This window comes from Cygnus atratus, chromosome 17 (assembly GCF_013377495.2).
Source record: "Cygnus atratus isolate AKBS03 ecotype Queensland, Australia chromosome 17, CAtr_DNAZoo_HiC_assembly, whole genome shotgun sequence".
NCBI classification, from domain to species: domain Eukaryota; kingdom Metazoa; phylum Chordata; class Aves; order Anseriformes; family Anatidae; genus Cygnus; species Cygnus atratus.
The window spans coordinates 15474464-15499210 of NC_066378.1; the positions used below are offsets into that span (position 1 = coordinate 15474464).

At 41.4% G+C, this 24747-nt stretch overlaps 1 protein-coding gene across 1 annotated transcript in view; it reads left to right on the forward strand.

The window, feature by feature from the left end:
- ZNRF3 (zinc and ring finger 3) overlaps window positions 1-24747 on the forward strand; it is a 95831-nt gene that overhangs the window by 57194 nt on the left and 13890 nt on the right. Inside the window, 1 exon segment of the mRNA XM_035565686.2 lies at window positions 22347-22421. Coding sequence (XP_035421579.1) covers window positions 22347-22421 — 75 coding nt within the window.

Genomic DNA, 24747 nt, shown 5'->3' on the forward strand with positions numbered 1-24747 from the left:
CAGAATCATAGAATATCCAAGTTGGAAGGGACCCACAAGGATAATAGAGTCCAACTTCTGGGTCCCCAAAGGACCACCCAAAAAATCAGGCCATGTGTTTGAGAGCATTGTCGAAATGCTTCTTGAACTCCAGCAGGCTCAGTGCCATGACCAATTCCCTGGGGAGCCTGTTCCAGCGCTCAACCACCCTCTTGGTGAAGAACCTTTTCCTGATAACCAGTCTGAACTTCCTCTGAACTTACTCCTGTCAAAATGCCTCTTAAGATGTGTCTTTCTGAAAAAAGACTCTTCCACAGCAGTAATGGTTAGTCACAAAAAATAAAGTCTGAAAAATGCAGTCTGATTAATTTCTTTCCACCTTGTTTTTCTGATGTGTGTGAGCAATGATTTGAGCAAATTCTAGTTGAGTGAGAGGCCCTTTCCAGGTAAGGGAAATACAGATCTCAGATATGGTGGGTTGTGCTCTAAACACATATAGTAACACTTTTATATATAGTTCTGTGTGCTAAGTTACTACTTTCTCTGTCTGTCTGATTTCCTACAAACCTATTGCAAAAAAAAAGGGGTCCGACTCTTTCTACAAGAAAATTAAACTATTTTAAATTCCTTCTTACCAGGACTGAATTTATCAGTTGATTGAAAATAACTTTGAGTTATATCTTGCTCATTTGTAAAGAATTGGTGGCATCTTTACTTGAAAAAAAAAAAAAAAGTATTTTTGGTCCTTTTCATTTGGAGTTAGTGAAATTAAGAAAGGCAAGTTAAATGAAATCAATTTTATATCTTGATATTCATGGCCTAATTAAGCATACAGTTATGTGTGCAAATTAGAATTGCAGTGACTACATAAACATACCTTCTTTTTCTGTATATCATTAATAACTTGATATCAAACTTTGTTAGGTATATCAAGTTCAGATAATTTCTTGTCGAAATGGATTCAGTTCAGTTGTGGAAATGCATATTGAACATAGGCAAACACTCTTTCATGAAAAACTTATTCAGAAATTAGGATTGAGCTATGTAGTAGATTAAGATCTAAAAGTGATGAGAGGCATATTCATAGCCAGTGATGAATGTTTACAAAACTTAGCTTGTTCTGGTATTTCTAACTAGTAGAGACAGCTGCAGTAATGTCATGCCACCCTTTGATGGGTCCTGTGCACATGCAGTAGAAGATACTGTCACTTCAGGAAAACTTCTTATGTCCATTGAAGTAATTGACATTGTAGTATCTGTTCCACAATTTGGGGACATTTGCTGCTTTCTGTTTATCAGCCTGTGCTGTTTCTTCTTTGTAAACACTGTCTAAAAAGCACTTAAAATTCATTTGGAGGCAGCAGTCTCAAAACGTAAGGCAAAATTTCATTGGTCTTGGTGAAAAGTAGATAATAGAATGGATGACTTGTAAGCTTTTGTTTGTTTGTTTCATTGTGTGGCTACATGAAGGTTTGTGTTGGCAGTGTAGAGTCAGTGGAAGTAGGAACAAGTAAAAGGAGAAGGTTAGAGGAAATGCATTTTCTAATGGCAATGCTAACCTAAATGCATGTCAATTACAGATAAAGAAAAGATGTTCAGCAGTAGAAACTTAATATTTGTTATTTTGAACTCCCAGATACTCTGTGTTATGGAGGAATTGTTATTAAACAGCAGAAGCTTTTGGAATAATATTAGACTCTTTTGGCTGTGGACTTGTTGGTAGAAATACATTGCACATGCCAAAATTCTGATCAAAAGGCAAACTACATTGTTTATCAATTCCAGTGTTTTTGGATGCAAAAAGAGTGTGTGTTTTGAAGGGAAAAATAGCATCTTGGCTTGTGTTAAAGACACTAAGCTTCAAAATCTATTATGTTCTCCATTAACTTTTCATTGTAATTTTTCATTTTTCATGGTCCGTTGTCTTAGCAGTGGCTAAAATTAGAGTTAACTGTGAAAGGAGGTAGTACATATAATTTTAATTCCTGCTATGCATGTGTTTTTTTTTTTTACTGTATTTGTTCTCAAGAATTATGAGAGAGAATGACCATTTTTCTAAAGCACTGAAGAAGAACATAGTTCTGCAAAGTCTAACTGATTGTTTTTTGTTGTTCCCCACTTCATTGCCATTTATAATGTCCAGGACACCTGAAAAGTTAACGTACATTTTAAACAACTATAAAACATGTTCAATAATCATTTGAAGTTATACTGCTATTTGTGCAAATATTTTTGGTGTCATTTATCTTCTGACACTCTTGTTTCTCATTTCCCCAGCACTAGCAGTGTAACCAGACCTCAGCAGCATATAGACATAATGATCTCTGGAATTTTAAGAAAATTGCATAGACAAGATCAGAAGAGAGGAAATACAGTTATTCAAGAAGAACTGGAATTTTCATAATGACAGAGACAGAAATAGTCCTCATAATCTTCCTGATAGGGATAAATGTATATTCTTGAACAAGAAAAAAATCACATAAAGCAAAATGTGTTTGCCAAAAGCTCAGTGCATTTCTGCTTCCTATCTCCTTGCTTTTTCTTCAGTCCCAACAGACCACATTCTAAACACCAAGCCTGTTTTAACAAAATAAAAGAGGAATTTGAATGGGAAGGAAAAGGAAGAAAGGTTGCATGTGTGAGTGCTTGGCAGCAGAGAACATGGAGAAATGTTTGGAGGCAAGCAGCAGTCTCATCACTATAGCTGAAATCTTGTGTTCATATGTATCTTTCTGTGTTCCTTCTCTTTATCCCTCTCACTGCATCATTAATTTCCACCTTAATTTCAGTAGCACTTTTAAGAAAGAAGGGAAAGGTTGAGAAAAGGTAGGAGAACTGACAAGCAAGCCAATTAAATTTTGGAGACAGAGGAAAGGTTTCTGTTGTGTATAGATAATACAGTGAAAGATGTGAAGGAAAAAAAGAGATGGATCAAATCCAAAGAGGGGAGCACTCAAAGGAATGGGCAAAGAAGGGCTGGATCAGGTCATGAAGTTACGAAGAAGTAGATCTATCGCTTTGTAATACTGGAGCGGTGGGTGTTTCCATTAGCAACTAGTGCAAGCAATCTGTTATTATGTTGTTTTACTAACTTCCTTTTTGTGTTCAGCGTGCATTGTTATGAAAAGCAACAGCTATTGATGAAGAAAGGCAGTCTCTGATGTTTCCCCCTCTGGGCACTCCTTAGATTTGCTATTGTTGGATTGATTACTTTAAATATATGTCTGCTTTTAGAGTTGAGTCCTTAGCAGTCCCCACCACCATCTTCACTCCTTTCCAACCAACTGTGGAACACAGCTGCTTTTCTCTTAAGCTAAAGAAGCAGCTGTTGTTGCACAACACGTGTTACTGGAGTCTTTGCTCAGTCAGTAATCCCAGGGAAATTAACAGAAGTTCACGCTGAGTAAAGATTAAGGTAAATTTTTTTTTAAGATATACCCAACAAAGAAATAATAATAACAATGTAAATATTTTAATTCTCTTTAAGTCTGTGGATTCTACATACTTTGTGAACCTCTCAAACATTGTGAGAGACCTTCTGCGCTAATTTCCATGCAGAAACTACCAATAGAATAACAGGAAAAATGCACCATTGCATACATGTTAGAAGAACTACAGAAACAGAGTTTGAAGTGTAAAACTGAATGGGCGAGTAAGTGTGGCTCTGTTGGAGTAGAGACGAGCACAAAAGAAGGCTGGCAAGCAGAATCAGATAAAAGGATCAGAAAGGGAAGAAAATAGGGAGCAGATACGGAGGCAGGGACTGGAAATATTTAGGACTTCACAGATGAGTGACGTGCCTAATTTCAGTGCACTAAGACAGAAGGCTTTGAAAGAAATTGGAGAACTAGGGAATGTAACCAGAGCTGCATCAGAGGGATTCTGATATACAGAGTAATAGATGTGCAGATAAAATCAGCAGTGGTAGAAAATAATGGATCACAGAGAAATTGCATACTTAAAGTGGGAATGTTTTGCAATGATTTTCACAAGATTGAAAGGGAGGAAAGAGAAAAGGTTGATGTAAAAAAAAAAATGTGCTTCACATCCTACCTCTCTGAAATAACTTGCCAGAAACTTTCTCTGCTTTATACATGTCTTCATGATTGCCAGGTGGCTATTTTATAGAGGTTCCTGTTTCGATAACATGACAATTTAATGTTTGTACCAAGTTCAAGGAATCAACTCCAAATGGGTCAAGTAGCAAATATTTTGAGTATGAACTGGGCTTTTTGGTCAATGTAGGGAGCACTGACGAAGCCATTTGCAATTCTAGCAGGTTATTTCTTGAAGATTAGAGCTGGACATATTTGTGGTATGAATTCTCTAGACAGATTAGGCATATATTATCAACATTTCATAGAATCGTAGAGTATCCCAAGTTGGAAGGGACCCACAAGAATCAACGAGTCCAACTCCTGGCTCCACACAGGTCTACCCAGAAATTCAGACCATAGGACTAAGAGCACAGTCCAAACGCTTCTTAAACTCTAACAGGCTTGGTGCCATGACTGCATCCCTTGGGAGCCTGTTCTAGTGTGTGACAACCCTCTCGGTGAAGAAACTTTTCCTGATATGCAACCTGAACCTCCCCTGTTGCAGCTTGACTCCATTCCCTCAGGTCCTATCACTGGTCACCAGAGAGAACAGATCAGCTCCTGCCCCTCCATTCCCCCTTGTGAGGAAGCTGTAGACTGCAATGAGGTCTCCCCTCAGCCTCCTCTTTTCCAGGCTGAACAGGCCAAGTGACCTCAGCCGCTCCTCATACGTCTTCCCCTCTAGGCCCTTCACCATCTTTGTAGCCCTTTGTATAGCTCTTGCCTTAGATGCACTCGCTATGGATTTGCAACTCTGACTAAACCTATGCCTTATTGTCTCAGTTGTGGGCCTATTACTGTTTTGTTCAATTGGTAAGCCCAGAGAATATATCACAGACATTTAATTTTTCAAAGTACTCAAATGACTTGGTCAGCTTTGGATAGGAAAAAAAGATGGACCTTAGCCCAGAGGATCCAAGTAGCAAGCTTTTCAGGAAGGAGGAAATCAAGCTATTTTGCTAAGGGTACAGAATGCATAGACTCTTGAGTCCATGAACAGTGTTGAAACTCCCAGAGGGTCTGGACCCTTCAGCTGACTGTAAGGGACTAATGAGCCAGCCTGGCTGTTTATGGGCTGTGGTTAACCTCTTGCAAGTTAGGATTTCCTGTCGCCAGCAGTGGGCTGTGACCGCCAGCACCACAGTGTTAATGATGAGGTAGGGGCTGATGAATGGCTGGACTCCAGACAGCAGCCTTCGCTGGCAAAAAATCAAGTGGCTAGAGGGGGAAAAACACTGATGTCTACGAGAGAAATAATGCAAACTCCAGAACCTATAATTCCCATGTTTAAAAAAAGAAAGGGAGAAAGAAACTGGGGACAAATTCAAACCAAGTAAAGCTTTTATCTCTGCATTCTGAATAGAAGATTGTTTTTCAGCAAAACTGGCTGCAAAAGCCAAGCCAGTTAAAACAATATGCAGGCTGCTTGCCTCCAAGTAACCAGAAATTGTTGGCTCAGAGTAGCTTGCTCTGAGGAGCCAACCTGCTGGGAGACGTTATCCAAGCAACGGGCTGAATGTAATTCCTCCTGCTGTGGAATGGCTCTTTGGCAAATGAAGACCCTAATTAGAGATGGAAGGGTTTCTATTTTGTTTTTCTTTAATCCTTACCCTGAGGCCTCTGCAATACAGCCATGTCGCTGCTTGTGTGGAGAGAAGTTTCCAGTTTCCCTTTGTAATAAGAATCCTCTACCTTTTTTATTCCTTTTTCTTTTTTTTTTTTCTTAAAAGAAGTTACAAACTAACAACGAAGGACCACCGCAGTTTGGGACCTTGAAACTAACCTAATCCTAAACCAGGGACCACTATCTGTAAGACTGTCCGTGTCATCTTTGTTAGCCAACCTACAGAAAGCTGCCAGATATAAATGAGTACTAAGGTGGGCCATGCATCCTTTTACTAAGTTCTAAGTTCTATGTTTTAAAGTTCTTTCTTTTTTAGTAAAAAAAAAAAAAAAAAAAATACAAGTTTGAAGAACTTACTTGAAGCACCAGTAGTATTCTACTGGATACAAAGGGAATTTTACAAGCCTTTGTTCTTTCAAAGATTGAAGTCCCAGACTAGGGGCTACATGCATATACAGTAGAATACAGAAGCTCCAGGGGAACGTGTTAAAGCATTTTGACTAATACATGTAGAAGTGAAAATACTTTTGCTGCTTGACAACTCACCTTGACTTGCGTGAGGTCTGTCTGACCATACTTGCACAGACTATGTGCAGCTACATAACAACCCTGCAAAGAGCACTGTTTTTTCTGTTAGTGTTGAGACTTGGATCCACTGTTCCATCACCTCAGATGATGATTGTGTTATCTCTGAAATGTCCTCGTTTGCAGTAGGGTTCAACCTATGGATGAAGGCCAGCTACTTGAGGGTCAGGCCAAGCAAAACAGATGACACTCAGCAGAAGACACTGTGAATTTTCATTCCTATCATATTCTTACATTTGAAGATAGGTATACAGCTGAAATTGGCCTTAATCACTCACAGTTTTTCATGTTTATGCTTGCTTTCATTTCAACAGTTCTAGTGGGCTTTGGTCATATTCGTATCTTGTCTTACCTTTAACAAGGGCAAGTGCAGGGTCCTGCACCTAGGGAGGAATAACCCCATGCACCAGTACAGGCTGGGTGGTGACCTGCTGGAGTGCAGCTCTGCAGAGAGGGACCTGGGAGTCCTGGTGGACAGCACACTGACCAGGAGGCAGCACTGTGCCCTTGTAGCCAAGAAGGCCAACGGTATCCTGGGGTGCGTTTGGAAGAGTATTGCCAGCAGGTCAAGGGAGGTGATCCTGCCCCTCTACTCAGCCCTGGTGAGGGCACACCTGGAATATAGTGTCCAGTTGTGGGCTCCCCCGTACAAGAGGGACATAGAACTACTGGAGCAAGTTCAGAGGAGAGCTCTGAACTTGCTGATTTTATCTAATCTGATCTATTCTGATGATTAGAGGACTGGAGCACCTGTTGTACGAGGACAGGCTGAAAGAACTGGGCTTGTTTAGCCTGGAAAAGAGAAGATTGAGGTGAGACCTCATTAACGTATATAAATATCTGAGGAGAGGGTGTCAAGAGGATGGAGCTAGGCTCTTTTCAGTTGAGCCCAGTGATGGGACAAGAGGCAATGGGCACAAACTGAAGAACAGGAGGTCCTGGCTCAATACGTTCAGCTTTTCAAATAATTCATGGTTGATGTAGTTGTGTCAGCATACCTTTGATAGATTACTGCAAATGCCTCAGACCTCTTTTATGTATAATTTCACAGAAGCTGAATCTGTTTGAAGTTTCATCTCTTTCCTAAAATATTTAAATATTTACCTAAAGCTGTGGGTTGGGAACCATGGCTCAAAATTGTCATTTTGTTGAAAAGAACATTCCACAATAAGGTGAAGCTTGTTTCTTAGAAATATTGTACTTCCCCACTGAATTGACTGAGATTGGGTGGAATTCCTGCAGAGTGTAAGAATTTCAAAAGCTTTGCCATCTCCCCTTCTAAATGCAAAAAGTAATTGTCTGTTTACCCTCTTCTTGCATATATATACCAATTAATAATTTTAAGGTAGTATGCGGTTAGAACACATGCTTCTGTATCTGTGGATAGGAAGAGAGAACAAAGAGATGATTAAGACAGTAAATACAATACGGGAAGGTAGTCCTGCAGCTGTAGAGGCAAATGAGGTAGATAAAAGAATCTGTCATGTTTCCCAGGCAGCAGTTAATAGAATAGAATAGTTCATTTGGAAGGGACCTTCAGAGATCATCTAGTCCAACTTCCTGACCACTTCAAGACTAACCAACAATGAAAACATATTATTGAAGGCATTGTCCAAATGCTTCTTGAACACTGACAGGCATGGGGCATCAACCACCTTACCAGGAAGCCTGTTCCAGTGTTGGACCACCCTCATGGTAAAGAAGTTTTTCCTAATGTCTGGACCTCCCCTGGCGCAGCTTTGCGCTATTCCCTCATGTCCTGTCATCAGTCACCAGGAAGCAAAGACCGACACGTCCCTCTCCATTCCCCTGCTCAGGAATTTGTAGCACAACGAGGTGATCTCTCAGCCTTCTTTTCTCCAGATTAGACAACCAGGGATCTTCGGCCTCTCCTCACAGGGCATGCCCTCCAGCCCTTTTATCAGCTTTGTTGCCCTCCTCTGGATACTTTTAAGGACCTTAACATCCTGTTTCTACTGTGGAGACCTGAACTGTACACTATATTCAAGCTGAGGCTGCACCAAGGCCAAACATAGTGGGAGAATCACCAGAAGTGACTGGCTACGCTGTGTTTAATGCACCCCAAAGTGTGATTTGCCCTCTTGGCTGCCAGGGCACACTGATGATTCATGTCGAGCCTGTTGTTGACCGGCACCCCAGATCCTTTCCTGCAGAGCTGCTTTCCAGCCACTTGTCACTCTGTTGTTATCAGAAAAATGTGGATGTCAAAATGAAAAACTGAGTTTACCTGTAAGGTAACACAAGGGATTTAGGGCATAATTCTTCGACATTAGCTTATCTCTGGGGTCTCAGTTTCTCTTTAATATGACTAGATCAGGAGATACATTTGTTCTATGCTTGAGTTCTGACTGCTTACATCTGCATGACTCTGATCTTGAGTTCTGTGCTGCATTTTTGAAGGACCATAACTCAACCCCAGAATGTTGGCTTTAAGTGAGTTAGAAATCTATGTACATGCAAGGCATAGTAAGGCAGGTTTGGGAAACAGATGAGGTAACTGTAAATATTTGCCTAGTAGACTTCAAAATTTGCAGGAACCTGTCTTGATAAATTATGATTATCAGGTAGTGTTGCAGCCTAGCATTCAGAAAGTCTTCCTGTTTTTTATAGTGGAGTCCTCAAGGTAATGGCTATAACTGCAAACTCTAACTTGACAGTTTACACAGGAAGATACTGATAGTACAAGGGGTAATGGTTTTAAACTAAAAGCGGGGAGATTTAGATTAGATGTTAGGTAGACAGTCTTTACCCAGAGGGCAGTGAGGCACAGTAACAAGCTGCCCAGAGATGTTTTGGGTACTCCATTCCTGGAAGTGTTCAAGGTCAGGTTCGATGGGGCCATGGGCAACCTGATCTAGTGGGTGGCATCCCTGCCCATGGCAGGGGGGTTGGAACTAAATGATCTTTAAGCTCCCTTCCAAACCAAGCCATTCTATGATTCTGTGATTCATTTAGGTTGAAGATTGAGTCCAGAAGATTGAATGAAAAAGTTGCATACATATAGTGCAAGGGTGTAGCCAAAATTATGTGAAGAAAACCCGGGAAACTGTACTGGGTTATTTGTATATTACTTCCCATAGGAGAAGAAGTGGGTACTTGGAATTTTTACGCTCCTATGAAATGCTTTCATGTTTTGCTTGGTCATTGCATCATTTCCACACATCCTGTTACCAAGAACAGGACACGTGGGGATGGCATAAAGCTGTGCTAGGACTTCAAACTAGATATAAGGCAAAATTTCTTTATTTTGAGGGTGGTCCAACACTGAAACATGCTTCCTAGAGAGGTGGTAGATGCCCCAAGCCTGTCAGTGTTCAGGAGGCATTTGGATAATGCCCTCATTAATATGCTTTTGGTTAGCCTTGAAGAGGTCAGGCAGTTGGACTAGATGACCTTTGTAGATCCCTTCCAACCGACCTATCCTATCCTATCCTATCCTTTTTAAACCACCGAGAAGAGATTTTTTTTCTTTGTTTGCCTTGTTTATTTGTGATAGGAATAACTTCTAACATTCTAACTGTACACACAGTTTGGGTACTATAGGGATGGTTTCTTGTAGTGGTCTAGGTTAATTAGTTGTCCTAACTTTACAACTCCTCCAGCACCTTCCCATACCTCTGTTTTTAATGGCTTCTCTATGCATTACAGCATGCTGTTGTGTATGCTCTACTGAATTATCTTCTAGTTTGCTCTTTCTAGTTCATCTGCTTGCAGTACAGCTTCAATGCAAAGATAAAGTTAAGAATTATCTGGGTTGGCTGCAGTGGTATTTTATAGTGTATGATTCTTTACTACGCAATTTCCAAAATGCACTCAGCTTGTGACTATCACATTTTGGAGGCAACTGTGTGTAGGAATTCTCATGCCCTGAAAAAGCTTGAAGAACCCTTGTTCATAAAACGTAGCAGGATTTCTACCAGCAATTGTCGTGAGTGCCCATTTCTTGCTGAATGTGCTGTTACATAGTTCAAGAGCATAGTCACCTCCTGTACTCTTTTCCAGTGCTCACCCTTCTGTCTGTGACTGTGACCTATTGTAGCAACAAGACTGTTGGCCCACAGAATGGTCTGTGATAGCAGAAGGCAGGTTTTTGGGAATGGGGTCCTTTGACTGAAATGTATCAGAAAAGATTTGGAACCAGCAGGCTTGGCTGTGTTCAGGATTAAATGAATGTCTTTTTCATATTCTTTTTACTTGGTCGAGACTATGGACTTTCATGATGTTTCTTCCTAATCCCAGAAAGGAGAGGTACTTGTGTTTTTTCCTCCTGTTTACACTATCTGAGAGCCACTCAGTACCAAGTGGTATGGATCACATTGGTATATATTGTTGATGTGATTACATACTACGAGGTGATTTTTTTCTTAAATCAGAAGTACAGTGTATTATTTTAATGGTGATTATACTTTTAAATTTAAAAATACCACTTTGCACTTTCTATTTCTATGCTGCTTCATTGCTAAAGCAATTGTCATAGCACCATATAATGCTGTATCTATAGGACACATGTATAAAATATATCCCAGAGTGGCAGAGGAGCTGAGTTGAGGATTCCAGTCAGGAAGAGGTTTTATGTTAGTGTGATGCTTTGGGGTTTCACATTCTTGTTGTGATACTGTGTGCTTTTGCTTTGAGGCAGGAATTTTGAAAGTTCCTTTTTCTTTATCTCAAGAAAGGTTTGAAATGACATCCTGCTTATGCTTTGCTTAGCTCAGTGTTTCTGGAATTACTGGGGAATTGTACATTAACAGGGCTGAGGCATCGGTTGGTTAATTTGTAACTTTTGCTGTTAGTAAGGTAGATTTTCCTCCTTTTCTCCTTCCTCCTGTGCCCTGCAGAATTGGCCAGTGGCCTGACTTTCTAGCTACAGTGGTGGTTCAAGGGGCAAGGTATTTTTGGTGGTTGTCTGAGCCTGATAGCAGTGTAGGGGAGATACAAGGGATGCCTGTATTGTTCAGAAATTGTTAGTCAGTGTTCTGTAGTTCTGAGATGAAAAAGGTTTGTGAGTTCGTCTGCTGTGATTAAAAAGTATATTTCACGTAATGCTGTGGGGTTTGTGCAAGATTCTCAATGATGAGCAGAGTGCAGCAGACTGTTACACTGTAATATCTTTGCCTGTTGCTCATGTTCCATGCTTTTGCAAGTAAGATTGTGAGTCTAGGCTACAAACAAGTTTTATTCTGCTAATGAAATAACATATTTTCCCCCAAAATAGCTTCTACTGAGTATGTTATGGATAGGCAAAGGTCGATAGGGAACACATATCCTCGCTTACTTTAGCAGATAGTGTTCCAGATGTATTTCTAAAATCGTCTACATAGTGATATCCACTTTAGTTGATTTTTAGCCACCAGTATAGTGTTTTTCTTGACAGGAGATTACACCTGGCTTAGAGCAAAAAGCTTCGACCCATGCAGATTTCACAGTTGTATCACAAAACTGTTTTGGATTTTATTGCCCAGTTTCAAGTGATGCCATTTCTATCATATTGAAAATCTAATGCTGTGTCTATGTGAGCCTTTTTCAGCACACTTATAGCTGCAATCCATAGAATGTGGCATGCAGTTCATACCCTCTACTCAGTTTATAATAGAGTTCTTTAAGATCGAAGATGAAAACCTCCTCACTTCAGTTGTATTCCCTTGCAATCAATATTGTTGAAATCCTTGACCTGGCTTTCCAGAGGAGTAAATCAAGACACTGGACCTTTTCATCAAAAATCGCGTTCCTTAGAGTCACAACATATACAAATTGATTGCTAGTGAGTGTTGATTACATGTTATCAGTACACTATGTGAGAGACTGACTGCCTTTTTCAGAGGACCAAAGATAACTGATGAAAGAATTAACTACAAAAGATTTGACCTCATGCAGTTTGCATAATGCCATTCTTCTGGCAGATTAATGACCACTAACTCCATGATGTGGAGAGTTCTGACATGGAATATTGGGTCTGATGGGCTGGATTAAACAGAAGATATGCCTCAAGTTCAGTAATTTTTAGTTCATAGAGAAACCAAGGGGGAAAAACCTCAAAAGCTGACAGAACGAATGGTAGAATCATAGAATATCCAAGTTAGAAAGGACCCACAAGGATTTTCGAGTCCAACTCCTGGGTCCCCAAAGGACCACACAAAAAATCATACCATATGTCCAAGAGTGTTGTCCAAATGCTTCTTGAACTCTGGCAGGCTCAGTGCTGTGACCACTTCCTGGGGAGCCTGTTCCAGTGCCCAACCACCCTCTTGGTGATATCCTCCTGATATCCAGCCTGAACTGCCCCTGTCACAGCTTCAAGCCATTCCCTTTGGTCCTGTCGCTGGTCACCAGGGAGAAGAGATCAGCACCTTCCCCTCAGTCTCCTCTTCTCCAGGCGGAACAATCCAAGTGACTTCCGCTGCTCCTCATATGTCTTCCCCTCTAGACCTTCACCATCTTTGTTGCCCTCCTTTGGACACTCTCTAACAGCTTTATATCTTTCTTATACTGTGGTGCCCAGAACTGCACGTAGTACTCAAGGTGAGGCCTCACCAGCACAGAGAAGAGCAGGATAGTCACTTCCCTTGACTGTCTAGCAATGCCGTCCTTGATGCACCCCAGGATATGGTTGGCCCTCCTGGCTGCCCAAGGCACGCTGCTGGCTCATGTTTCAGCTTGCTATCGATCAAAACCCCCAGATCGCTTTCTGCAGCATCTCTTCCCCCAGTCTGGACATATAACCAGGCTTGCCCCTTCCCAGGTGCAGAGTCCAACACTTCTTCTTGTTAAACTTCATACTGTTTGTGATTGCCCAGCTCTCTAATTTGTCCAGATCTCCATACAAGGCCTCACCTCCCTTGATGGAGTCAACAACTCCACCCAATTTGTTATCATCTGTGGAGTGCAAGTTTGGTCAGGCTGGCTCTGTTATCAACTAAATAAGAACATATAAATTAATTTTCTTGACTATTCTATTCACTGATCTCTGCACAGAGTTAGAGCAAACCAGTTGCCATATTTTCTGCCCCCCCCCCCCAAAAAAAAAGCATGAGATGTATTTTAAAACAGAAAGAAAAAGGTGGCAGTTTTTACAGCTGTGCTGTTTCCTTGAGTTCTGACTGAAAGCAGTGGTTTGCTTTCGGATCCATAGGACTGTCTTCTGCATGCTGTATCTTTACTCTTCTGCTTCCAGTCTTGCTTATTTTGGAGGACCAGCTAATAGCACATGGTGGCACCTGATGGAATAGAGTTAGATAGTTTGTTAAAAGCAGATACTGGCATCTGTACTGTAGTTACCACCTAAATCATTGGCCGATCCCTCCCTCCCAATCTTCAACATTTTCTTAACCCAGAGAATAAAATTAACTCCCTCATGTACCATGTACCATAGATATAATTAATATTTTTTATTTACAGTACACTAACATCCAGGAAAATAATTCTTAGAGTTGGATGAATGATCTGTAGAGGCTAATCCAGGAAGACAGATACGTAATTCTAAATGCAAAAGTATTTGTGAGGACATAGTGCTAGACCGGCTAGACATATCTGGTTTTACACAGGCAGCAGATACTTCTAAAGCATCTGCTCCTCCCTTCAGCTTGTCAGTTTTATCTAGAATGCAAATTAAAAAAATATATGCATTTTTACTTACAGATAGTAATCTGCCTCTACTAATAACCATTTCAACTAAGGGTTTTGAATTACTGTCTTAATAAATGTGTAATTCATTACTATGTTGATGTAAATGGCAGAGCTAATGGTGATTAATGAACTTTGATTTCCCCACCTATGGTTCCAAGCCTCAGTCCTTCTCTCTCATCTGTAATTTATTTACTCTCTGCAACCTATTATATTAGAATGTCATGTCCTCACATGTAAATGCAGCTGTATATAGAGAGGGAATTCTGACTCTGACAAAGAAGTAAAGGTAATGAATGAAGGCTAATGTTGTTGGTATGATTTTTCTCTTAAATGGGGATCTTCTTATGGTGGTTTTACCAATGCTGCATAATAACGAATACATTTATTGGAATGGGGCCATATGAGAAAGCAGAGCAGGAGATGCTTGTTTCTGAGATGTGTTTGTTTCTGCAAGCATGCAGGGTCCTTGCAGATGTGTTTGATTGAACCTGCAGGCAGCTCAGCACCACACAGCCACTCACTCACTCTCTCCAGGCGGGATGGGGGAGAGAATTGGAAAGGTAAAAATGTGAGAACTCGTCGATTGAGATAAAGAGAGTTTGCTAGGCAAAGCAAAAGCTGTGCATTCAAGCAAAGCAAAACAAAGAATTCATTCACTGCTTCCCAGTGGCAGGCAGGTGTTCAGCCACTTCCAGGAAAGCAGGGCTCATCATGTATAATAGTTCCTTGGGGAAGAAAGACGTCATCACTCCAAATGTTGTCATTCCACCCCACCCCCCCACACCCCTTCTTTACTCTAGCTGTTATTGCTGAGCATGACACCACATGGATGGGACATCCCTTTGGACAGTTGTGGCCAGCTGTCCCAACTGTGTCGCCCCCAGCTCCTTGTGGCCTCCTTGCTGGCTGTGCAGCAGGAGTTGAACAGTCCTTGGCTCTGTTGAGCACTGCTCTGCAACAACTAAATTATCATTTTGTTATCAGTACTATTTCCATCAAAAATCCGAAACACAGCATAATGCAAGCCGTGATGAAGAAAATTAACCCTATCCCAGCCAAAACCTTGACAATATGTCAGCAAGTAGCGGACCTCCTTATTGTCTCGATTGTTGCTGTCCTCCTGCCTGATTGGAATGAATGAGAGGAAGCAGTGCACCTGTTTCATAATTATCTGTCCCCTCGGGTTGAAAGTATGTCTCATCAGGCAAGTCCTTGCTTCCTTACTGTATTTGTGTGGCCCACGGGAAAGAAATGCAAAACTCTATAAATCTTTTTGTTATTCTCTGAGGTAATAATAAGAATTCCCTTGAGCCTGGATATATGAAGAGATACTTTCCTCCCACTTCTGTCATATGTGTCACCTCTCATCCTCTCTGGATTGCAGGGTCTAGTAAATTCTTTCATGTTTTCATCTGAGACAGTACTTAATGTGCATGTTATTGGTAATGATTATCAACAGTGAGTTCATAACGAGCAGGCCTAAAAATACTCCTAAAATACATTCAAAAGTAACTTTTTGTCAGCCTTCTCAATGAGCTATGACAATCTCTGTGCAAATTAAAACACTGCAGAAACATTGATGAGGGCAATAAAATGTATTTACAATAAAAAAAGCCCTTAAAAATGTGTAATAGACACATCATATCTTTCTGTTTTCATTTTTCTCTAAGTATAAAGTAGCCTTCAGCAAAGGGTTTCTGCTAAAGTGGGAAGCTGGTGATATTTAAGGGGTTGAGGAAAGGTAAATCAAAAGGTGGGTATTGTATCTCTGATGATTTTAGTTGTTTTAGAGGCACCTATGTCCAACATTCAGTTACAAAAGTCAAATGTCTACCATGTGTTTGAATAAATTCTAACAGAGCTGATCTCTTTTTATTAGAACCCCTAGATCTTTGTCATCCTTGCCATTTGACTTTTATTTTTATTTTCAGCCTATTCACATTACCTATTACATTTAGTTTTGTAGTGTCACTAATGCACAAAACACCGTAGGTTTGTTTTCTGTTTTGGCTTTCTTAGGGGAAGACAACTAACTTGTTTGATTGTTCCATGCCTGGTTTATGATTAACTTAAATATTCTTGGAGCAGTTTTAACCTGTTGTGTACTATGTTAGAGACAAAGAAGAATAATCCCATAGAAACTGCTGCAAAGATTTGAACATATTTATTTAAAATGGAACTAATATTCATAAAACTCATTTGTTTTTAATTTTGTTATTGAGACAAATAGGGATATATGTGTAGTTCTGTGCTAATATGATTTTTGCGTGTATTTTCAGGGGGAAATAAATCACAGCACTTGAAACCAATACAGAAAAACATTAGTTCAAATGGAGTTTGTATATAAGTAAAATCCATACACAAGAAAAAATTAGAATGGATGATCCTGCGGGGTGGAGCACCTCTCCTATGAAACGAAGCTGAGAGAGCTGGGGTTGTTCAGCCTGGAGAAGAGAAGGCCCCAGGGAGACCTTACAGTGGCCTTCCACTACCTAAAGGGGCCTACAAAAATGCTGGAGAGTGACTCTTCATCCGGGGGTGTAGTGATAGGACATGGGGTAATGGTTTTAAACTTAGACAGACAAAATTGATTTATATTAGATATTAGAATGAAATTCTTTACTATGAGGGTGGTGAGGCAGAACAGGTTGCCCAGTGGATGCCCCCTCCATGGAACCAAACCATTCTGTGATTCTGTGTTGGAGTACACCTTACAGTATTTGCTACTGTCATGGTTGACATATATTGCTGCAACATTTTCAGTGCATTTATTGACTGAAATTCTCTCTACTTGCTTTGCTAATTTTTTTTTTATATATATATTGCTAGGATAAATTTTAAATATACATGTTATTCCTCATCACGTGTTTTGCTTTGCCTGTATTACCACTCCACGATGTTATCATGTGGTACATGGGCCTCATCCTGTTCCTTTGCCCTTTCAGCAATTCTGAAGATTTATTCCTCCCCTCTTAATTGTGCTTCTGCATGGCCAGTCTTTTACCTGCATCCACTGAAAATGCTGGTTGTTGCTCTGTCTTCTCTTTGGTTTGTTGACTTCTGGCTATATTGAAGCTGTGTTTATTGGAGCACTCTGAAACAAGTCTATGAAGGGAATGTGCTAAAGTTATCACTGCACAGAAGACCTGAAAACCAGAACTGGAGGTTTTTTTCTTCCTTCTTTAGGTATACAGACCTGTGAGGGCCTTCCCAGTGGACTTTAATCACTATTGAGGGGGCATAAAGGAGGGACAAATGTATGAAAAAAGAAACTTGACTTTCTCACAACTATCTGTGCATTCATACAATGAGCAGTTTGAGATTGAGGTTGTGATTGCTTATTCAGATTGCTCATTTGGGGAACACAAAGTCAGGGAGCTCATTAGGGCTCATATAGGGGAAGAGGACCACCCTGTGAGCACCATGAACCTTTTTCACTCCTAGGGATTACCACCTGTGATCATGACAAGATACATACAGGAGGACTCCTTGTTTTTGTAACAACATTTGGAACATGTGTTACAACGTTTTGTAACACATTTGGAACTTCATTCCTAATAATGAAAGAAGAAACTGATGAGAATTTTTGTGTTTGTTTGTTTGTTTTTTTCAGATGTGTACTTAGAGTTTTTTTCAGGTCTCCCTTGCTGACTAGCTGTGTGCTGCCAGAAATGGTTTTTAAAGTTAAGCAGTTCCCAACCACAGCACTTAGATATAGTGGCATAAGTTGCAAGTGCAAAGCATCACTATTTTATATCGTTACATATAACACAAGGGGGAAATGCCAGTAACAGTTAGTTGCTGCCTGTAAAAAACCTGTCTCCCTTCCAGAAAAATGAGTGTGGTTTCAGACAGGGAGTGAAGGTTGTGCTTGTCAAATAAGACACCAGATGTCTTGTCTCTATCATATAGAGAGCTACTTATATCTAACTTATATTTAGTGTTTCGTTATTTCTGTACTTGATGACAAAAGAATTCAGGAATTGGCAGTACAGGTCTTGCTTGTCATCTTCAGTCCTGCTTCTAGGAAAAAGGTGTGCTTAGTACTCTCAAATGAGTAGTTTTGCAAAACTAAGCCTTATGTTTCTGCATGTCGGGCAGTTAGTTAGCTGTTGATGTACAAAGAAAATACATAAATTCCCTGCAGCTCCAATCAGGATGTGGCAGCACTTTACAGAAAGAGTGAAAGTTAAGATGGTGATGCTTCTATATACATAGTGGCCTTGTAGAGCAAACAGGTCAGAGTCCATTGTTCTGTAGTGTAGCCTTTTGGAACTCTGAATGCAAAGAAAGATAGGAAGGTTCCTGTCATTATGAACCAGAGAGTGACCATTTGAAGTACTAAAAGTGCAGTTATCTTATCTTTTTTTTTTTTGAATTGCTTTTTACGAAAAGAGGAATAATACTGTGATGCCGTGACAAGTCATTTATTTTACACCATTGAAGAGAACTAATGTCAGAAAATGATATGCCTGGCATTCTTTACTGCTTTCTGTCAATTGCACGGGAATTGAATTGAGGAAATACCTGTTCGTTTGACCATCGGTACTATAAAAGCAAAGCATGTACCAATACAACTTCTGTTTCTCACCCTCTACCTACTTGTCTTTCTTTTTTAATCTAGGTTTTGGCCGCTTTGCTTAGAAAAATGTGTTTAGGGGCATTCTTTAAGCCTAAAACAAAAAAGTCGCATGGTTGTTACAGACTGGGATCATTTTAAGTGGGATTTCTATCGGTTGCGTTATTTTGAACTGTCCTGACTGTTGGGGAGTGGATGGAGTATTTCGAAAGATGCGTTGGCTGTAATTGCCCACGGTCAGGGACAGAGGAAGGAGGGCAGCCAGGCACCCGGGTGCCTCCCGAGGAGCCGCGAGGTTTCAGGCAGGCAGTGAGGCCGCAGGTGCCTGTCTCCAGCTGAAGGGAAGGAGACGAACACCAGATGAAAAAAGCGTCTGCACTCAGCCCCCGGCCTGCTCACGCACGTTTGCTTCTCGACAAAGTGCTGTGGTTTTAAAAACGAGTTTTAGGAGGTGAGGAGGAGGAAGGGGGGTGGCGAGAAGCGGCGGGCTGTGGTGCGTTTGCGGCTGCTCTCTGATCTCCTGCCAGCGCAACCTGGAAGGTCAGGCCGGGCTGCCGCCAAGCGGCGGAGCGGAGCGCGGGCAGTGCCGGAGCGGCCGCTGCGGAGCGGCCGCGCACCCGCCTTCCCTTCGCGGGAAGCTCGGGGCTCGCCCTGCCACCGGCCTCCCCTGCGGAGTCCCGTCGTGCGAACGAGCCTCGTTAGCAGCCCGGACTCACAGAGGGCCAGGCTCTCTGGTAACTCGGGAGAGAGGCTGAGGGCTTTTCCCAGGTGCGCGCCCAGCCGCTTTCCCTGGCGCCAGCACTGAAGCCCGCGGGCCTGCCGGCTGCCGAGCGGCCCCGGGCACCACGTCACTTCCCGGGGTGGGGCGGAAGGGCGCCGGTGGCCCCACGCGCCCGTCGGTGCAGCGCTGAGGCGTCGGCGGCGGCGCGGGCGAGGTAGCGGAGCTGGCCGGGCGGGGCCGTTGAAAGGCGGGTCGCGTTGTCTTTGCTCGGGGCTCGTCCGCAACTGCTGCTTGCGGCTTGCCGGCGTTGAAGGAGCTTAGCGAGTTCGGAGAAGAAAGGGGAAGCGGCAGAGGGCTGAACTCGCCCCAGCTGCGTGAGTGGGGGTCCCGTGCCGGCGTTGCCCCGAGCCCCGCCTGCTGCCCTGCCCGGCGGGGGCGGCGGGGCTGCGGCACGGGCTGCGGCGGCTTCCCGCTGCAGGGCAGCGCTGACCTCGCCCTAGGTGTTAGTGTTGGAGTTAGGAGTTAAGGAGGAGGTTGAATCTGCCTTCATCCAGCAAACTGAGCGTGTTAAAGTTTCTGCAGGGGGACCGGAGCCTGAGTACAAGTGCTCGCATCTAGAGCCGGTTCAGAAGCGTGGATCACCACAGAGCTGTAGGGACAGAGCTGCAGCAATGAGTCCGCTAAGCTCATAAACATGCATAGTTCAGAGATGTTTTTTTTACTTGCTCTTTAGAATAATATTCACTGCTTCTAGAACATGAAGTTATGCCTTTGTTCCCCATTATTTTCATTCACCTGCCCCCAAAAGACCCTTCTTCCCTTACCCCTGAAAAGCCCCCTTAAATCTATTCAGTGCTGGTACTGTATGCATTCCAGAGGAGTGGAACTCAATAATTTTACAGCAGAAGGAAAACAGTGGTAATGATGAATTATACTATTTGAGTATTTAAGTCTTTTCACGGTACTGGTACCAAAAATACCACAATATTCCTGTGACGTGGTTATTATTTGAGACGGAGGAGAGGGAGCTGGGATTCTACAGTCTGCAGGAGGCTCAGGGATGACCGTATCGCTCTCTACAGGTACCTTAAAGGAGGCTGTAGAGAGGTGGGGGTTGGTCTATTCTCCCACGTGCCTGGTGACCAGACGAGGGGGAATGGGCTAAAGTTGCGCCAGGGGAGGTTTAGGTTGGATATTAGGAAGAACTTCTTTACTGAAAGGGTTGTTAGGCATTGGAACGGACTGCCCAGGGAAGTGGTTCAGTCACCATCCCTGGAGGTCTTTAAAAGACGTTTAGATTTAGAGCTTAGTGATACGGTTTAGTGGAGGACTTGTTAGTGTTAGGTCAGAGGTTGGACTCGGTGATCTTGGAGGTCTCTTCCAACCTAGATGATTTTGTGGTTCTGTGAAATATAGGTGGAACAGTAAGGGAGGCCTTCCTGACAGGTACAACACTATTTTTGAAGGGTCTTATAGAAAGTGTTTCAAGCTGTGTTACTTGGGTTTCTTTCCAGTGCTCTCACGCTACTTAATATTAAATTTGATAAACTGGAAAAGAATGTTACCATTCTGTCCAGCACAATTTTTGAACTTAGTTGGTACTTTACATTTCAAACACCTGATTTTGCAGTACAGGGTAAGAAATACAGATTTTGTCTTGTTGGTGGAAACTTAATGAATTGCTGTACTGTAAACTCTTTATTTGGTATGTTCACAAAATGAGTGTTTTTTTGTTTGTTTGTTTTATGAATCAACCTACAAATTCTCTTAAAATATATATTCAGAGATCAAAGTGCTTTGCTTGTTGGCTGACCATTCTGAAAGAACAATCTAAATATCCTGAACAGTTCTGCATGTGCTGCGTGTCTGTAAAATATTCCTCCTAGGGAAACTTGGATGCGTTTTCATCTCAGGGCCATGTCTCTTCAGTGGAGGTTCCTTTCAACTTTTCCTCCCCAACAGCTATTAGTGATTAGCCAGGTGTGCTGACTTCAAAGAGGACAAATACCTGGTGGGCTGAGAAAGAGACCCTGTTTGGGACTTGTTTTCCCTTGTGTACTGTCTGATTGGCTGTGTTATGTGGAGCAAAGAAAATGACCCAAAGATGTTCAAACTAACAGCCCTGACCTGGTCAACAGTCTTCTTAGTAAAACACTGAGTAATATTTCATAATCTACCACTTTCTTATGTTTAAGTTCAGGTTTTGCTAGTCTCTATGGAGAGCCAGTGTCATCTGTGATGGTGACAGCTATCCCTGCTCAGAGAAATAGTTACTTGCAGTCTGCATCCAATAACGGTAGTAACGGTTTTGAAGTCACCGAGATAGTTCGCTCTATTGAGCCATTGAGCAACACTCAGTGGAATGTAGAGAGGCACCGTGGCAGAAACTGGTAAAAATACCTTAGCCGAGGTGGTTTAAATACTGTTTTATCTATCATAGAGAATTTGAATATGTTCTAATATCTCTCCTGTGCTAATTCCAGCTTTGGACTGTATTAGATTAAAAGCCTCGTATTTAAACAACTAATCTTATAAGAAAGTTCTGATTTGCATAAGAAATGTTTTATGCAACAGTTCTGACCTCTAGTGGTCAGAAAAAGCATTATTCTCTGATGAGGACAAAAAATCAGGCACTTTGTACACGGATTGTGATACCTAGAGTTTGTCATGACTGTGAGAGAGAATGACCTAGGACATTTAAAAGGTGTAAAGAACCTAGTCCACCTTTATATTCTACACCAGTGAGCTGGTATATCTACCCCAAATCACAGGGTAGGTTGTTTTGATGGTGCTTCCAAGTAAAATGGAAAAAAAAAATAAATGTTCTTATATTTAAAGTCTTTAGAGGGTATAAATCATATTTGAATTCATTTTAAATTTTGTTGAAGGACCTTGAGTGGGAAGGGGCAGAGAGATTGCAGAAGTTACAGTGATGTTTAACTACAATTCCATGTTGGTTCAGTAACTCTTATGTTTGAAATTACTCCGTTATTTGTTTTAACTACACAGAAACACACAGTGTTAAGTTCATTACCTGGAGATGAGTAGAGGGAGGAGTTTATGAGGTAAGAAGTGGTCTTTGGGACGAGTCTGAGGATGCTGTCTTTCTTTTCGCAGGCAAAAAGAGCAGTGCAACGAGGAGCCACAGCGGTCATCTTTGATGTTTCTGAAAACCCAGATGCCATTGATCAGGTATGAACAAGGGAGCCTAGTTTTACTATAACCTCTGCTGGGTTCTTTTGGAAGTGCTGTGGCAGGACTTGAGACGATACAGGTCTCAGAGCACACTTAGATCATGACATGCAGATTCTGACCCTGGCTAACATGGTGCTGTGGATTTCCTACTCATCCTCTGGCAGACAAGAAGCAATGGACGTGCTGAGAATGGTAGAAAGAGGAGAGTTTTGGGGACTTATTTTTCTTCTAGCCTTTGTTAGAGTCCAGAGTCCAGGACTGGTACTAAGGTTTTGAGAAAGGATAGAGGCATTTTTCTTTTGGCCCTCCAGTCAAGAAGGATTTCTTTGCATAGCTCTGCGTACAGAACACAGCTTGTGATAAGTAGTATTGTTGAGCATCCATTATTTTTGAGATTGCAAAATGGCTTTCAAACCTTGTTCAAACAAATTCTTACAAAACTTATACCTATTTTTTCTTGTTCACAGTTGATGTATTCTGGCCTAAGTATAATGTGGACAATCGGAGCTTTTCTTTTTTTTGGGGGGTGGGGTTTCTGTATAACTTCCATTTTAGATGGGTAAGCTAATAGTTCTGTGAGAAACTTTGACAAGATTCTAGCAGCCAATTCTGAATTATTTGAGTACAGAGAAGAAGCTTAACAAGCATGAAAATAGTCTGTACTTGTTTCAGTTTTATTTTGTTGTCATAGAGATACAGCAGAAACAAGTGAGCAGAATGTTTTCAAGTGCATTGAATTTCTTGGGGAAAAGAGAGACCATCTATGTTTACATTTAAAAAGCTGGCTTTAATTATGAAATGAGCATCTGTTGGACAAAGGAATGCGGATTCTGCAATAGATGCTTTAAGAACTTTGGTCTGCGTGTACATCAAGGCTACAGACTTAATTTTGCAAACATTCTCAGATGCCATTTTCTCCACGTTATACGCAGAAAAATTATCTGCACAAAGATTTTTTTTTCATTTTTTTCTCTGTATTACAGCTTCTAATTACTTTCTGTCATCCATCTCAGAACTTGCGAAGCCCCCTTACTGCCTCTTGTTGACTTCCATCTACCAACAACAGCTCTCCTTCCTTGACTCTTGCTAATTAACTGGGTGCAACTGTGCCTAGTATTTGGGAAACTAGTCTAGCGGATGATTGAATATTTTAGTTGTACGAATAAAATGAAAGAGATTTTGTGGGTTTAATTCCCATAGATTTGAGTATCTTTTGCTATAGACTAAGAACAAAGCTTTATTTTTAGAATTTGTTCTGTGAAGTCAGATTTGTTTCTTGGTTTTAATTTTGTATAATGTGAAGGGGAGTAACAGCATCCAGATCATCATGTTTAGCAGAAGTCTGTCAGTGTGCAAAAGCTACTGGGGAAGGAGGTGACTCGTTCCTAGATAAGAAAGCTTGAGAGAGAATATGTGTCTGGGAATGTAGCAACAGTGATTGAATTTGGCCTTAGGCTAGCAAGCCTTACAGACGTGTAGGATCCCTGGGTTGGATTGAGTAATTCAGCTAGTTTTGAGTTCTTCAGAATATGTCTGTCTTAAAAATAGCTTGATCAATGTTTTCAGAAACCCAGTTAAACAATCCGAAGATTGTGTTTTAAAGGCTTGGTGAAATCTGTCACCATCATCTGGACAGATTAAACAATACTTTGTAAGTAGGATGATAGACCAGTTGATTGGTAATTTCTACATGATTTAGCCAAAAACAGCAGGTAGATATCAACACAGTGTAGATATATCTCTGCCATATGCTACTCTTTTTGTGGGGGGCATCCCTGCCTGTGGCAGGAGGGTTGGAGTTAAATGATCACTGAAGTCCTTTCCAACCCAAGCCTTTCTATGATCTATGATCTTGTTCAGTTTGCTTACATTCCTGTCATCTCATTCCTTTCCCTGTACCATTTACGTCTGCTTGTCAGTGCTTATCTTGTATCAAACAATGTCTATAGTAAGATTTTTCTTGTGGGTCACAATAAGTTACTTGACTTTATAATGTGGTGCCATTTTGTAACAGATCAATTCTGTTGTCTTTTTATTCTCTTACCTGGTATATAGTTTAGGAGATTGTTATGGATTTAGTGCCCACAGAAGTTGTGCATGCTTGAAGGTTTTCAAGAACTGGCTGGATAAAGCATGAGAACACCCTACTTTGACCAGGAGGTTGGACTCCTGAGGTCTCTTCCTACCCATGTTATTTTACAGTTCTATGATTTAGCCTTTCACAATAGCTCAGCTGAACCTGGAAGGCAATTTCAAGGTGAATTAGTGTATCTACTCTTACACCTTCAGTAACTGATAGAATCCAAATAACTATTTGAATAAG